This window comes from Aquarana catesbeiana, linkage group LG09 (assembly GCF_042186555.1).
Source record: "Aquarana catesbeiana isolate 2022-GZ linkage group LG09, ASM4218655v1, whole genome shotgun sequence".
Classification (NCBI taxonomy): domain Eukaryota; kingdom Metazoa; phylum Chordata; class Amphibia; order Anura; family Ranidae; genus Aquarana; species Aquarana catesbeiana.
Window position 1 is genome coordinate 292,295,499 of NC_133332.1, and position 14,743 is coordinate 292,310,241.

The 14,743-nt window shown below is 41.8% G+C and overlaps 1 protein-coding gene across 10 annotated transcripts in view; it reads right to left on the reverse strand.

Moving 5' to 3' along the window:
• Window positions 1-14,743, reverse strand: part of GOLGA2 (golgin A2) — a 147,729-nt gene that overhangs the window by 109,776 nt on the left and 23,210 nt on the right. For 6 of the 10 annotated variants that reach the window (XM_073600438.1, XM_073600437.1, XM_073600432.1 and 3 more), the window contains exons 2-3: window positions 9,099-9,215; window positions 4,643-4,723 (exon numbers count right to left, since the gene is read on the reverse strand). In XM_073600438.1, coding sequence (XP_073456539.1) covers window positions 4,643-4,723; window positions 9,099-9,215 — 198 coding nt within the window. The remainder of the gene's footprint in view (window positions 1-4,642; window positions 4,724-9,098; window positions 9,216-14,743) is intronic. The other 4 variants (XM_073600441.1, XM_073600440.1, XM_073600436.1 and 1 more) reach the window with 1 other exon arrangement.

The following is a 14,743-nucleotide window of genomic DNA, read 5'->3' on the forward strand; positions in this document are numbered from 1 at the left end:
TCCAGTGCAGCAGGGGTGAATAGCAATGTGGGAGTTGTCACAGGCTCTCATCAACAGTGCCCGACCATGCCCATCCTTTTCACCCACCTCCTTCAGTCATAGAAGTAGTCACTACAGCCTCCATGAATGAAACGGGATCTATGAATGGTGGTCGGGTGGATGATTGATACCGTCCACCCCCTCTATTCACAGAAGCTGAATGGATTCTCTGTATATCGGAGGTATCAGGGGGCCCATCAATGTTTCATCCAACACTCATCCATATTTCTGATTCTTCAGTAAAAATGGGTGAATCTTGGGTGAAATGTGTGTTTATCTTGGGTGAAAACATTAATATATTAAAACAAAAAAACAACCCCCTCAGTACATCAGAAGTCTCAGAGAGCATCGTCGTCATTATCTGCACAGGAACTGCAGGAATGTCATCTTGCTGCTTGTGACAACTGTTTGAACAGAAGTGACACTGATATGCTTGATTTGAAACAAGCTTTATATCCTGCCAGGGCTATTTCAGAGGCGCGAACCAGCAAATGGCAGGATCAGTCATGTAAAGCCAGTGACAGAAAAAATCCTTCTTGCGGACACCCATGCCAAGTACAGACAGCAGAAGAAACCAATAATCCTATTCAGTCACATGCTGCAGTTTTGTGTGGTCAGGGTATGTACTAGAGCTGCACGATTCTGGCTAAAATGAAAATCACGATTCTCTCACGATTCTCGCGGCGTAACATCATCTTTCACATTAAAACAAAAAACATTGTGCTAACTTTACTGTTTCGTTTTTTTTTTTTTTTATTTATCGAAGTGTATTTTTTCCCAAAAAATTGCATTTGAAAGACGTCGGAGGGTGTATTTTGTAAGTGTTATGAAGTGAGGACATGAAACTGTTTTATGAATACTGGCCATTACACATTCAATTCAATGAAAAGAAGCGGATACGCAAATAATTATTCACATAAAAAGTAATAGTAATAACCAACATGGTGGGGGGAAAAAAAAAAAAAGATCTTGTTTAATGTAGAGACAGAAATATGTTACGTAGAGGGTTCGACTCACTGTCAGTGGTGGCCCATCCATACGGGGTGCAGGGGCGCCGCCCCCCTTATCCATGTGGCCGGCCCCTAATCTACATGCCGGGTGCTGGACGCATCAAATCCAAACAGGAATTTTTTTTTTTTTTTTTTTTTAAGAAGCACATGATTAGAGCCTGAGGCTCTAATTTGCTTTAAAAAAGGGTGGGCTCGAGGCGCAGAGCACTACGGCACGAGCCCACCCACTTGTGTGACAATAGTGAATTACAATTCGCTATTTTCCTGATTCTCCTCCCGGCCAATCAGGAAGCGGGTCCTGAGACCCGACCGGCCGAGAGGAAAAGCGCTCGTATTAGAGAAGAGGTAGGAGGAGGAGATGCAGGGGAAGCTTCCATAAAGCCGAGAGGGAGACACTGGGTGACGCTGCGTGTGACCTAGATGGGGTAAGCGCGGGGCACCAGCCGCCACTGCTCACTGTTATTGTCAATTCGTGTACATGTTGCATGTATTTCTTTTTATTGTGTGAAAACTCACTAAAAAAAAAAAAAATGTAAAAGACATAAAAATATTACAGTTTTGGTGGAATACTGTACCGATTTCTGCATGCAGATCCTCTGATTAAAGGCTGCATACCGTTATTGTTTGTTTTGTTCGGTTTTAGCTTTGGGTTGAGTAGGGAAATGTGAAAGTCCCTGTTTTTATTGCTACCCATGTTCCTTGTGACCACTGTCTACAGTACAGAAAGTGATGGGACATTTTACAGTTGTCACAGATTGGGCCAAAAAAAAAAAAAAAAGAGAATGTTACACTTTAACCCTTTCGCTGCCAGGCCCTGTACTCCATTTTGTACATTTAGGTGGACAGACCATTTTTGCAATTTTTCCTTTGTTTTTATTTTTCACTTCTAGCTTTCAGAATTTGTGAAAGTCCCTCCAAACCATATATTTTCTGAAAACATAAGTAGAATAAAAAGAAGGTGTTACTGATTTTTTAGACCCTGCGGCAATTGCACAAATGTTTATCGAACCAATATATTCGCAAAAAATACACAAACCATTATTAGCAGATAAAAACACTGCTAATTTTACGAAATTCCTGCTAAATCTCTACTAAATATAAAAACTTAACCTGTATGGAGTTAAATAAGTAATATTTGTAAATTTTAAATTGCACATTTTTGCAAAATGGTGAAAATCGAACGTACCCAAAAATTTCCTTACAAAATTCCTGCTAAACTAGTACTAAAGCCTCCTTCAAATGTGGCATACTAAAGTGTACGCCCATGGAGGGCCATGTTTACACTCACAGGGATGCACAGGTGTTCCGTGCATCCCCGTACAGGCAGTCTCATTTATGTCAATTGGGATGCAACGGCTGCACAGGCTTATCTACTTTTCCCAATCTGACATCCGTGTGGGTACATGACCCCGAACGCAGACAGTGTGAGCTCAGGGACATGCATGCGGACCTACATGGGTGTAAAATTGGGAGCAATGGCTCTATTCGTGCAGGTGCTACATCCCAAATGACATCAATGGGACTGCCTGCACAGAGATGCATGGAACACCTGTGCATCCCTGTAAAGGTATGCTGTGTATGCCCGGTGTGAACAAGGCCTTAGGCCCCTATCACGCAAGCACACCGATCGGGTCTGCCTTTTTTAGGCTGGCCCAATCGTACCACCCATTGTTCTCTATGGAGAGACTGATGTAAATGGACATGTGTCTGTTTACACCCACCCGCATCTGATCCAGTCTGCTAAAAACAGAGGGATGGGGATTCCATTCCCCATCAATCTAGCAGATCAGATCAGATGGTATCGGATGAAACTGGACAGGCGGTCTGTTTCCATCCAATCAGCCCATAGAGAATAGCGATTTGTGTCCGTGTCCGCTCTGCATCAGCGGAGCGGACACAGACCTGTCATCCGCCTGCTCAGCGGGGATCAGCAGACCGATCCCCCGCTGAGCAGGTGGACATGCTTTTTCAGAGTCATGTGAAAGGGGTCTTACCAGGAGCGGTCGGTCCATTAGGGGGCGCTGCTCACCTGCAGGGCTCATATGTTTGTATGAGGTTTTTTTTTTTCAAACCATATGATTATAGCCTGAGGCTTTAATTGGCTTGAAAAAGGCTGGGCTCGGGCGCATAGCATTGCACCCCGAACCCACCAACTTGTGAGTTGTGACAATAGCGAATTAATATTCGCCATCGTCTTCCAGTTTCACCCCCTGGCCAATCAGGACGGATCGGGTTGGCCGGAAGAAGCTGAGATATCCGTGGAGGGGTGAGTGCCGGAGGACCTGGGGGGGGGGGGGGGGGGGGGGGTCTTACTATGTTTGTGTTTTTTTTTTTTGTTTTTTTTTTTATTTACTTTTTACATTTTTTTCTTACAGCCATGTGCCCGAAAAGCAAAAACGACGGTAAAGAGCCACTAAAACTAGCGGCACTTTACCGTCGATGCCTGGGCGCTGCCAGTGTGAAAGGGCTCTGTTTTGTTTGTTTGTTTTTTTTTTAATAATTTTACAAATTTTTTTTTCTTTGGGGGGGGGTCTTTGGTGAGATATCAGAGGTCTAAACAGACCCTCATATCTCTTTTTTGAGACAGAGAAAGGGACCGAAGATAGTCCCTTTTCTCTGTATCACTTTACTTGAATGAATGAGAATCTGTATAGAGATTTCGTGGATTCAGAAAATGACAGGGGGATGGGGGGGTCGGATCGGGATAGGAGAGGAGAGTGGGGGGGGGGGGGGGGGAGCAGTTTTAGATGAAAGGGTGCGGTGGGGGTGGAGAGGCTGGGGACAGGGGGGCAGCGGGGTGGGTGGGGGTGGACGGTCACATTTAGGGGTTAATAACTCATCAGCAGGTTGTAATCCGCTGATCAGAGTTATAGAATTGTTCAGCAGAGTCTGCTGAATAATTCTCATATAAGCTTATGGTCATTGAAGTGACCAGAAGCTTATAGGAGAGGGAGAAATGAGGTCGTACGACGTACTGACCTGGCCACCTGCGGGCACTTCTGTACATCCGCACGGACTGGGCAGTGAAAGGGTTAAATAAATCTTGCATCATGTGCCTTGATCTCACCCCTTGGACACATCACAACTGCATCAATAACAAAGGACTTCGATTTCAATTTGGCCAGGCAGCACAAGGAATCAAATCAGTTTTGCTGCACTGCTTACATTTTAACAAGAATACTGAAAGGAGATGGGCTCATCAGTCTGCTGCTTCTCCTTCACGGTCCAGTCACGGGCTGGGGGAGGGACAAGACCTGTGAGTGCAGCAAAGAAAAAAATCAGGTCTTCTCCCCTGCCCAACAGGATTGTGCTTGAATGGCAGAGCCGTGTAAATCTTAGGACTGTATAGACAGAAATACCAATTCTTTGCAGGGTAAACACATCTTTCATCTGTGTATTTAGCGATTTGCCTTTCCCAGATAAAATCTAATCACTTCGATAAGAGCCTGTGTGTCATTTGATGATAAACCGTCCCCAATGCAAATGCAAAGTGCAAAATGGAAACATAAGCACACAGCCAGCAAAATCAGAAGCAGAAAAGCACAAGCAAAGCTACTAAAAGCAGAAAACCAGAACCCCAAATAAAAGCTCACCTTCATATCGGCCAGTGTGGGGATGGATACCCCATTGGTTCTATGAAGATCTGATACCAGCCCCTTCAAAATGGCCTCAATCTGAACGCAGCAAAGGAAACAGAGAAAGAAGGGAAAGACAGATAAGCAGAAAGGAGAAACCTATTTATTTTAACATTATTCAGCATTATCCATTATCGTCTGAAATAGCAGCGAGGGAGAGTTCTGAACAGGAACAAGTACACAGCAGTCACCAAAGCACAGCTAGCGTCCATTTTATCTACTGAGCAAAACATTACAGAAAAAAAAACGGGAAAAAAAAAAAAAAAAAGTTTTGATGTCTACCTAAACACTGCAGATAGCATTCTACCCACTGCATTCAGCTTTGTAAAAGCAGCGTATTTACTAAATGTTTGAAGGACACTTGGTTGGAGTCAAAACTGTCTGTTGAATGCCAATAAAAAGGTTAATATAGGAAAACCTAAAGTTGCGCTTAAACAATATGAACACTAGATGTAGTTATAAATTTATAATACTAAACAACTAATATTTAGGGAACGTATTGCATTATCTAGTCTGTTTGGTATTAGTAACAGTCGATCAATATGTAATAATTTATTTTCCTTTCCCTTTAAGATGATGTAAATACAAGAGGTGGTTCAATTGAGAAAGGGGTTAATAATATGCAAATGTTTTACTATTTATAATTGAAACATTGTGCGCTTCTAATTGACCCACTGGCCGAAACGCGAAGGAAAGAGAAAAGAAGCGACGTCAGAAGCCAAAGATTAACGATGTTCACTTTGTGCGTGAATTTTTATTATTTAAGATATTGAAGTTTATCGGTTTATGTTTTCTTCTTCTTCCTCCATCGGTGGCACTAGTGGACTGGATGATGAAAATTGCAGATGGAAAAGTATCCACAAGGAAGATCATGAAATTCCAAGGAGGGGGGATAGCAAACGGATCTACACAGTTAAAACCCCTTATTAACATGGACTAAAAGTGCTTCTTGATCTTTAACAATGCAGACAATAATTTTGATGCACAGAGGTTCAATTATAGGTGGAGGAAAATACACACTGCAATGTAGAAGGCACAGGCAGGATAAAAAAAAAAAAACAAACAAAAAACAAAACTAAACAAAAAAAAAAACAAAAAAAAAACAAAAAAAAAAAAAAAGAGAAAGGGTTGGGGAGTAAGGCAGGTCGAATTTCAAAATAATTTTCTTTCGAAAATCTTATCTAATAATTTTCGTTCCATTAGTGGGCTGCAGCAACAGCAGATTTTCGTGCAGCAATCAAATTTGAGTAATCGGACATGTTGGAAATTTTTTGAAAAACGAACGATTTTCTAGTCAATGATGGGAGAATAGTGCGAGAAATGTAATCAAAAAAGAAATGCTCATGTGCTAGAAAAGAAAATTTCCGGAAAGAAAAGAAAGCCGAATTTCAAAATCAATGGTGGCATCATCGGATCACAAAACGCACACGATTTCTGATTTTCAAAAGAAAATTATTTCGAATTTTGACCATGTATGGCCAGCCTAAGTCAGGTTTGTATTTGTGTGACCCTAATAATTTTTGTAATTAGACTATAGAATACTACAATTACACCCAGTAAAACTCAGTTCCTCTGCCTTGTCTCTAGAATTTGGTTATACTGTTCTTTAATGCTACCCTGTAGACACAATCTATGAGCTAGTTAGAAAACCTGCTCAGTCTGTTCTTTTGTCATTTCCATACATTCGATTCTGTGCAATGCTGCAGAAAGCTGTCAATCAAGAGGTAGAAAAGGACCAGAAGATCAATAGAGAGGACTGTGAATGGCAAGCTTCCCTCAGTAACTTCAGAAGTCCTTGGAAGTGGTTCTTCTCCGGATCTATCACTGGCAGGTACTAGTGACAGTCTGAGAAAATAAGTGGGCTTTTCTCTACTGACATGTGTCACATCCTACTCTGATCTCCAGGAACAGATTTAAACAGGACATCTAGCGAACCAGTATTTCGTGTTACAACAAGTAAAGCCTACAAATCAAAGCACATCATCTCTTAAAAGGGATTTTACAACAAAACGTATATGACAAAAGATCTTAGTCCGATCAGTTACATAGCAGTATGGGACGTGTTGACTTGCCAGTAAAATGTCAGTAGCAGAAGCTTTGTTGTTTCCTACTTCATGAAGGAGGCCAGGGTGGCACTTATTTTTACCTTTGTTGGTTATTACCTAAAATAGGAGACCCCTTTAAAGTATAGCTATGAGCAACATACAAACATGCTGTCAGATGTGTGTCATGGGCAAACAAAAGCCCTATATGCACAAGTCAACAAGTAACCTGGAGCAGGGAAACTGGATACGCTTATGTGACAAAACTCCAAGGCTTATGTTTGTAAAAATGTGCTGAAAAATAAAACATAGTAGCTATATTTTTGTCAATAGGGTGCAAATGCTAAAAACTTATACCTATAAAACACAATTATATCTGTTAAAAGCTTGTTTAAAGTGGAGTTCCACCCAGAAATGGAACTTCCGCTGATCCGGTTCCTCCCCTCTTTCAGTGGTACATTTGCCATCTTTCAGGGGGGGAGCAGATACTTGTCTAATCCAGGCATTTGCTCCCACTTCCGGCACAAGAGTGCCGCAAAATCTGCAGCCATGTACACCATGTCCGGCCCCTCCTCCGTCCCCCCCGCTGTCTTCTGGGAGAGACACAGGTCCCACAAGACAACAGGGGCCAATCAATTAGCGCAGCGCGACTCGCGCAAGCACAGTAGGGAACCAGGCTGTGCAGCCTCAAGGCTTCACTTCCTGATTCCCTTACTGATGATGCCGACACCTCCACCTGGAGCCAAGGGTCGGGTCAGCTTTGGGTGAGGACATCACGGGTGCCCTAGACAGGCAAGTGTCCATACTTTAAAAGTCAGCAGCTGCAGTATTTGCAGCTGCTGACTTTTATTTTTTTTTTTCCTGGCGGAACTCTACTTTAAATACATTAAAGTAGGATTCCAGCTTAAACCTAACCAGCCTTAAAATGTCCCCCTTTCTCTTCCTAACACCTATGCTGACTAACCTGTATAACATAAAAAAAAAAAAAAAAAAAGTGGAGGGGGGGGGGATGTATATACTTACCTATTTACAGTCCACTCCGGTCCAGTCACATGATCTCTCCTGTGTCGGCCAGCAGCAGCTGCAGAGGAGGGGAGAGAGTGAGTGCTTGACAATGGCTGGTAAGGCCTGGAGCGGTGATCTCACCCACAGGCTCCCATGACCCATCCATTGTTGGCACTCCCTGCTTCCCCCCCTTACTGGCAGGGGGGAGATCACGTGACTGGACGGGGCTGAAAATAGGCAGGTATATATGTTATTACATAAATTAACCAGCACATAGGTGTTCGGAAGGAGGAGAGAACATTTTTAAGACTGGTTAGGTTTCGGCTCCACTTTAAAAAGGGACTATATAGCAATTTTGTGCACAACCTTTTATAATCATGGTCCCCACTGTGTATGTGTGTAATATATATATATATATTCCAAACAAGAAGATTTTATTTTTCTCTTTCCAACGTTTTGATGAATTGCAGTACATGCTTGTCAAGGCTGCGATCCATTAAAACATTGGAAAAAATAAACTCCTCTTGTTTAGACATGTACACCTGCTTAAAGAGAAACTAAAGGCAAAATACTTACACCTTAATTCCAACAAGTTTCCTTGCCAGCTTTTTTCAGGTGCTGGTCTCCAGCCACTTGATTGGCCAGTGTGGGATGACTTAATTCCCTTGAATGCGCAGTCACCCCGACACACAGGCAGCATGCCAAAATATAAAATGAGCTGAGAATATGTAGCTTACTGTACATTCTACAGGGGTTTGCAAACAAGCAGGTAAGTGTATTTCAATGCAGAAGAGACATTCTACAATAAAGAGCTTGAACTCTACAATAAAGAGTTCACAATGGTTTACTTTATCAACTTTAGTTTGCCTTTAAGACCCCTTGTGCCACTACTATTTTCTATTTAGCTACTGATGCTACTTTGCTGCGGTGCAACTGGGCAGATATTCTCAGGACAGCGTGCAGTGGCTTCCAGTGGATTAGTCAGGTAAGCGGGAGGAGTTTTAGGATACTTTAACATTCTAAAAGGTTCCCCATTTGCTTCTTTGACGTTTGACATATGTTAAAAAAGATAAAAACAATACACAATTATAAAAAAAAAAGCCCCATTACACCCTATGAGAGCTGCGGGTTCATGTTGCAGTGAACATCATGCTGAATGCAGAGTCTGCTACCAATATCTCAGTTACGAAGACATTGTCCAGCTGGAGTAGTAGAGTGTTTGCATGAGAGGGGGCTTTATTAACTATTGCTATTAACAGTGTACAACTACACTTATCCTTTATGTAGTAAAAAGGGAATCATGTTTTGAATGGTAGAGATAAAGAAAAGATACAGATGCAGACATTAAAGGCCTTAATTAAACCTACTGGATCTGGAGAGAGGCGATTTGGGGTATCAGGATGGCTGTTCGACTCTTTCCCCTTTTTCTTCTTCTTGCCGCCTGCAGGTGCTGCTGAAGGGGTCTTCTGCTGGAATTCCTTTAGCTAAGAAAAGATTAGAGCCATCAGAGCACAATTTAAAGGCAGACTACAGTGAATTTAAATGTTTATGCCAATCGTGTACAATAAAAACATGGAATGAAGGTACAATCACTCACAATGTTCTTTGCATGTAGTCGATTTCCCCACTTCGATTTCAAATTTAATAATGCACAGAATCGCATTTAAATTTTTTTTTAATAATTCCGAGATCCAGACACTTTCCCTCATTGTTTGGCTCCCTTCTCCCCAAGGTATGTTATGGACACGTACTTTGACACAGCCACTTAAAGCGATTGTAAAGCTTTGCGTTTTTTTTGTTTTTTTTTAACAACATATTATACATACTGCCACTGTGCAGCTCGTTTTGCACAGGGTAGCCCCGAACCTGGTCTTCTGGGGTCCCCCGATGGCAATGGTAGTAACTCCCTGCATCAGATAACCCCCTAGGAGAAGCTCTCCCCCGGGGGGTTACCTTGGGGGCGCGCTCCTGAGTCCATAAACGCAGAATACTGGACTTTGCCCCGCCCCACTGGATTTGATTGACAGCAGCGGGAGCCAATGGATCCAATCAAGAGTAGAGAACCCCGGGCAGAGGAAGAGCACGTCTCTGTGAGAATTACGGGGCTCAGGTGAGTAAAACAGGGGGGGGGCTGGCTGGGGGGCCAGTCACTAGAAGAAGTTTTTTTCCCCTTAATGCATAGGATGCAATAAAAGGTGAAAAAACACAAGGGTTTATAACCCCTTTAAAGTGTAAGTTCACTTTTGGCAACATTTTCCAAAAAAGGCCTGGAATTTTGGATCATGCTTTGTTTTTTGTTTTTTTTGTTGCCTTCCTCTGGATCATCTGTGGGTATTAGATAGTGTATATGGAGACTTTCTATGTCGGTGTGTGTTTTTTTTCCCCTCTGTTGGTTGAACTGGATAAATATGTGCCTTTTCTTTTTTTTTTTCAACCAGATTATCTATGTAACCACTACACAAAGACTGTTGCTTCTTCAGCAGTGTGCTGCTAGGGAAGAGATGCTCTGGCATTGAGGCCTCCTGCTTGCTCGTCAATGTATGATCACGTTTCTGAACCTTTATTTGGGATTTAATACTATTAAAAAGTACGTAAACCTGAAAGATACATTTCTCTTATTTGCTCCATTTTGTGTTTTGTTAAGTTAAGAAGTGCAAAAAAAAAAACCTGGTGTTCTGACTATAAATCCAGTGGGATCCTAATCCACTGTATTCTTACGTCTGCACTAAAATCTCAAACGGCGCCGTCCCTCGGAAGTTCAGCCCCCTCTCCTTCCCCGCCACCGGGCCAATTAGAAAGTGCAGCGCGCTTCGCGCATGCGCAGTAGGGAACTGGCTGTGAAGCCAAAAGGCTTCACTGCCAGTTTCTCTTACTGCAAATGGTGGTGGCAGCATCCAACAGCCGATCCGAAAATCGTCTGGGGTGTCGACATCGTGGGCTCCCTGGACAGATAATTGTCAAAGTTTAGAGTCAGTTCTTGAGTACCTGAAAGTCCTTTAATTCGCTAATATATACCTGTAACTGTTTTGCCCGTAAGGGTTTGAGGCCCGCTGCCTCGAGTCCCCCCCCCCCTTTCCCCTATTCTGTTTCTTTCTTGGGGTTCTCCCCTTTACCATCTTTCTTTCTCTCTTCTCCTCTACTCCGTGTTTGAGATAACCATTCCATGGGTTAACCAAGCCTTTAGAATACCGGTATGTACGCCAGATAGTCAAAACACTTGAAAGTATTCTAAACTTAGATTCTGAAGCCTTACATAGATACTCCTGTCCCCTCAGTCTTTGGATGCAACAGGGTCCCATAGGGGCATCCAAGCCGGTAGGGTGGGCAGTCACTCAACTATTAGCACTATGTTAGGTTCATAATGTCTTAGACACCCTTTCAGTCATTTATATGTATGTAACGGAATGCAATATTTTGATGTTCACACATTTCAATTCTTTACTGGATCAGTTCGCCTATTGTCTGGCGTCCGGTCCAGTTTTTGTTCTTTTATGTTTAAACTGTATGAAAACAAAAATTTATTGAACATAAAATTTAAAGTCAGAAGCTACAAATACTGTAGTTGCTGACTTTTAAAATATATCTTCCCCAGGCGAAACATCACTTTAAGTCTTAATTTTTAAAAATAACAAACCTCCTCTTCTTGGGTCCCCCAGTCACACTCCTGGTTTCTCCTCTTCTACAAGTCACAAGTTGCTTGCTATGGGGGCACTTGTGCGGGTTCAAGCCCAAGCCACGCTGCCTGCGTCCATAGACACAGACAGAGCAGCTTGGCCCCGCTCCAGTGTCACAGAATATGACTGACAGCAGTGGGAGGCATTGGCTCCCGCTGCCTCTGCAAAGCCTGTGAGAGCGGGGAGAGAAGAGCTGCTACAGACAGGAACAGCGCTGGATTGAGAGAACTAGGCAAGTATAAGGAGGGGGTTAAGGGACAATCCTGCTACATAAACATTTTGTACCTTCATGCAAGGAATGCATGAAGGTTAAAAATGTGTAGGCTTGAGAACCACTTTAAATCTTCTGGTAGGTAAAACTAATGCTAAGCAGGTAAAGCATTGCTGCATAGGTATAAGGCTGTGTATTTAATGCTTAGGATTGAGGTTAGGCGTGAACTAAAGTCTTTACCTGTGTAAACACATCTCCCGCACAGCATTTCTCATTTTATGTTGTTTCCATCATTACCATGAACTCTTAATATCTACTGAACATTTAAAATGGCATATAAAGCCAGTGAGCAAATATGACAAACGTATGAGTCCATTTCAAAACTAGGGAAGACACTCCAAGTAATATGTGGGATTTGCAAAGTTCAGATATTCACAGCGTTGTCCTGCAGAATCCTCTTCTGTCAGCAATCGGGTCCTGTGCTGCCTTGTTCTTTGTGATATCGTCGGGAGGCTCCTAGCTCTTCCGGGCTCATCCGGCGGGCTGCCTAAAAGGAGTGGCGCTAGGCCAGCCGCCCCCCCCCCCCCCTCCTCCTTTTTGAATGAAAAACTATGCCTCCTGGAACGTGTGATGTGTATATTCCAGGAGGCGCAGGGAGCACAGTGCACATAATTCACCTATGACAAATATGTGCAAAGGGGGGGTGGGAACTAATTGGGCAAAAAAAAAAAAAAAAAAAAAAAAAAACTGTGTAGTGGGGGAGGGATGGAGAAGAGGAAAGTTGGTTTAGAGGGTGAAGATCCGCTTTAAGTTAGAGTTTAGACTTACTTTAAAATGTTATATCGATATATTAAAAAAAATCTAATATCTCTCTCTCATATATATAATCTCTCTCTCTATATATATATATATATATATATATATATATATATATATATATATATCTCTCGATATATATATATATATATATATATATATATATATATATATATATATATATATATATATCTCTCGATATATATATATATATATATATATATATATATATATATATATATATATATATATATATATATATATATATATATATATATATATAGAGAGAGAGATCGAGAGAGATCGAGAGAGATCGAGAGAGATCGAGAGAGATCGAGAGAGATCGAGAGAGATCGAGAGAGATCGAGAGAGATCGAGAGAGATCGAGAGAGATCGAGAGAGATCGAGAGAGATCGAGAGAGATCGAGAGAGATCGAGAGAGATCGAGAGAGATCGAGAGAGATCGAGAGAGATCGAGAGAGATCGAGAGAGATCGAGAGAGATCGAGAGAGATCGAGAGAGATCTATATACACACACACACACACACACACACATACAGTAGAATGCGGAATACATAGCCATAATAAATCCTCTTCTTCACACCGACTCTCAGGTAGTCATTGACTTATCCTGTTCTTGGCTTAAGACTGACCCAACTCGGTGGGAGTTGTAAATTTATTGTTTGTTCTTCTACTATATTTAAAGTGGTTGTAAACCATTCCAAATACATTTTGAAATACAATGGACTTCAAAAAAGGCACGTAAATATATAAAAAATACCAATTTATTGATGCACATCAAATATTGTATAGAATATACACACTCATAGAAACAGACTCTATAAAACCATACTAAATAAACAGGCTATGGAATCCCCAGCAGATAATGTACCCAAAAAAAAGAAAAAGTATATAGGAACTTGGTTGTAATGATAGGCCATCAACATCTACCAATACTTCCAGTACTGGGATGCCACTTGTCTTGTGTTTCAGCTCGACATGTTTCGCGACCTAATATGGCTTCTTCAGGAGCTTAGATAAAATTTGCATGACTGATGTACAACATTTGGCGCTAATACCATGACCAAAAGGACACCCCCCCCCCCCCCAGGAGCCAGATGTGGGCTCCTTTGTCATATGTGGGGAGACACGGATGTAGATGTTGTATAGTAAAAGATGTACCTATATGCACTAATGCAGATGGATTAATTCCTCTGTGTAGTCACCAAATCTAGAAAAGGTTTCCAATTTGTACAGGTATTGGATCCACCAAAAGCATGTGAAAGCCTGGGAATATTGACATACGAGAAAGTTGTACTGGGTCCCTTAGGGGGTGCCTGTCCAGAGCCTGTGGCTCCGCACCTCTAATGGTCTTTGATATTATGGGGGGATGTTCCCAGGCTTCCAAGTGCTTTTGGTGGATCCAATACCTGTACATATTGGAGACCTTTTCCAGATTTGGTGACTACACAGAGGAATTAATCCATCTGCATTAGTGGATAGGTACATCTTTTACTATACAACAACATCTGTGTGTCCCTGACCTGGTGATCTGCAGTCTTCTCTACAGCCAAAGTCCAGAATTTATAAAGCTTGTCTGAGCATTCAGAAAGCTGAAGTTAAACTCTGCAGAGCTCAATGAGGAGAGCTCTGAAAGCGGATTGGAGGGAAGGAACACAACCCCCTTCAAGCAGAACACAGGAACAGAGCTGATGCGGTCAATCAGCTGGAGGTTCCTCCCTGTCATTTTTCCCTTGGTGTCAGGAAAACTTATCAGAAGGGACTCGTGCTGATAGCACAAGAACATTGCAACAAACAGAAATTACACTTAGTGCTCTTAATTGAGACACATACAATGCCTTGAAAAAGTATTTATACCCCTTAAAATTTTCCACATTTTGTCATATTACAACCAAAAACATAAATGTATTTTATTGGGATTTTATGTGATAGACCAACACAAAGTGTCACATAATTGTGAAGTAGACGGAAAATAAGTGGTTTTCAAAATCGTTTACAAAATAATTATCTAAAAAGTGTGTTGTGCATTTGTATTCAGCCCCCTTTACTCTGATACCCCTAAATAAAATCTAATGGAACCAATTGCCTTCAGAAGTCACCCAATTAGTAATAGAGTCCACCTGTGTGTAATTTAATCTAATTAAAAAAAAAGCTGTTTGTTCAGAGGTTCGTTCGAGAACCTTAGTGAACAAACAGCATCATGAAGGCCGAGGAACACACCAGAAAGGTCGGTTATAAAGTAGTGGAGAAGTTTAAAGCAGGATTAGGTTATAAAAAAAAAAACCCAAGC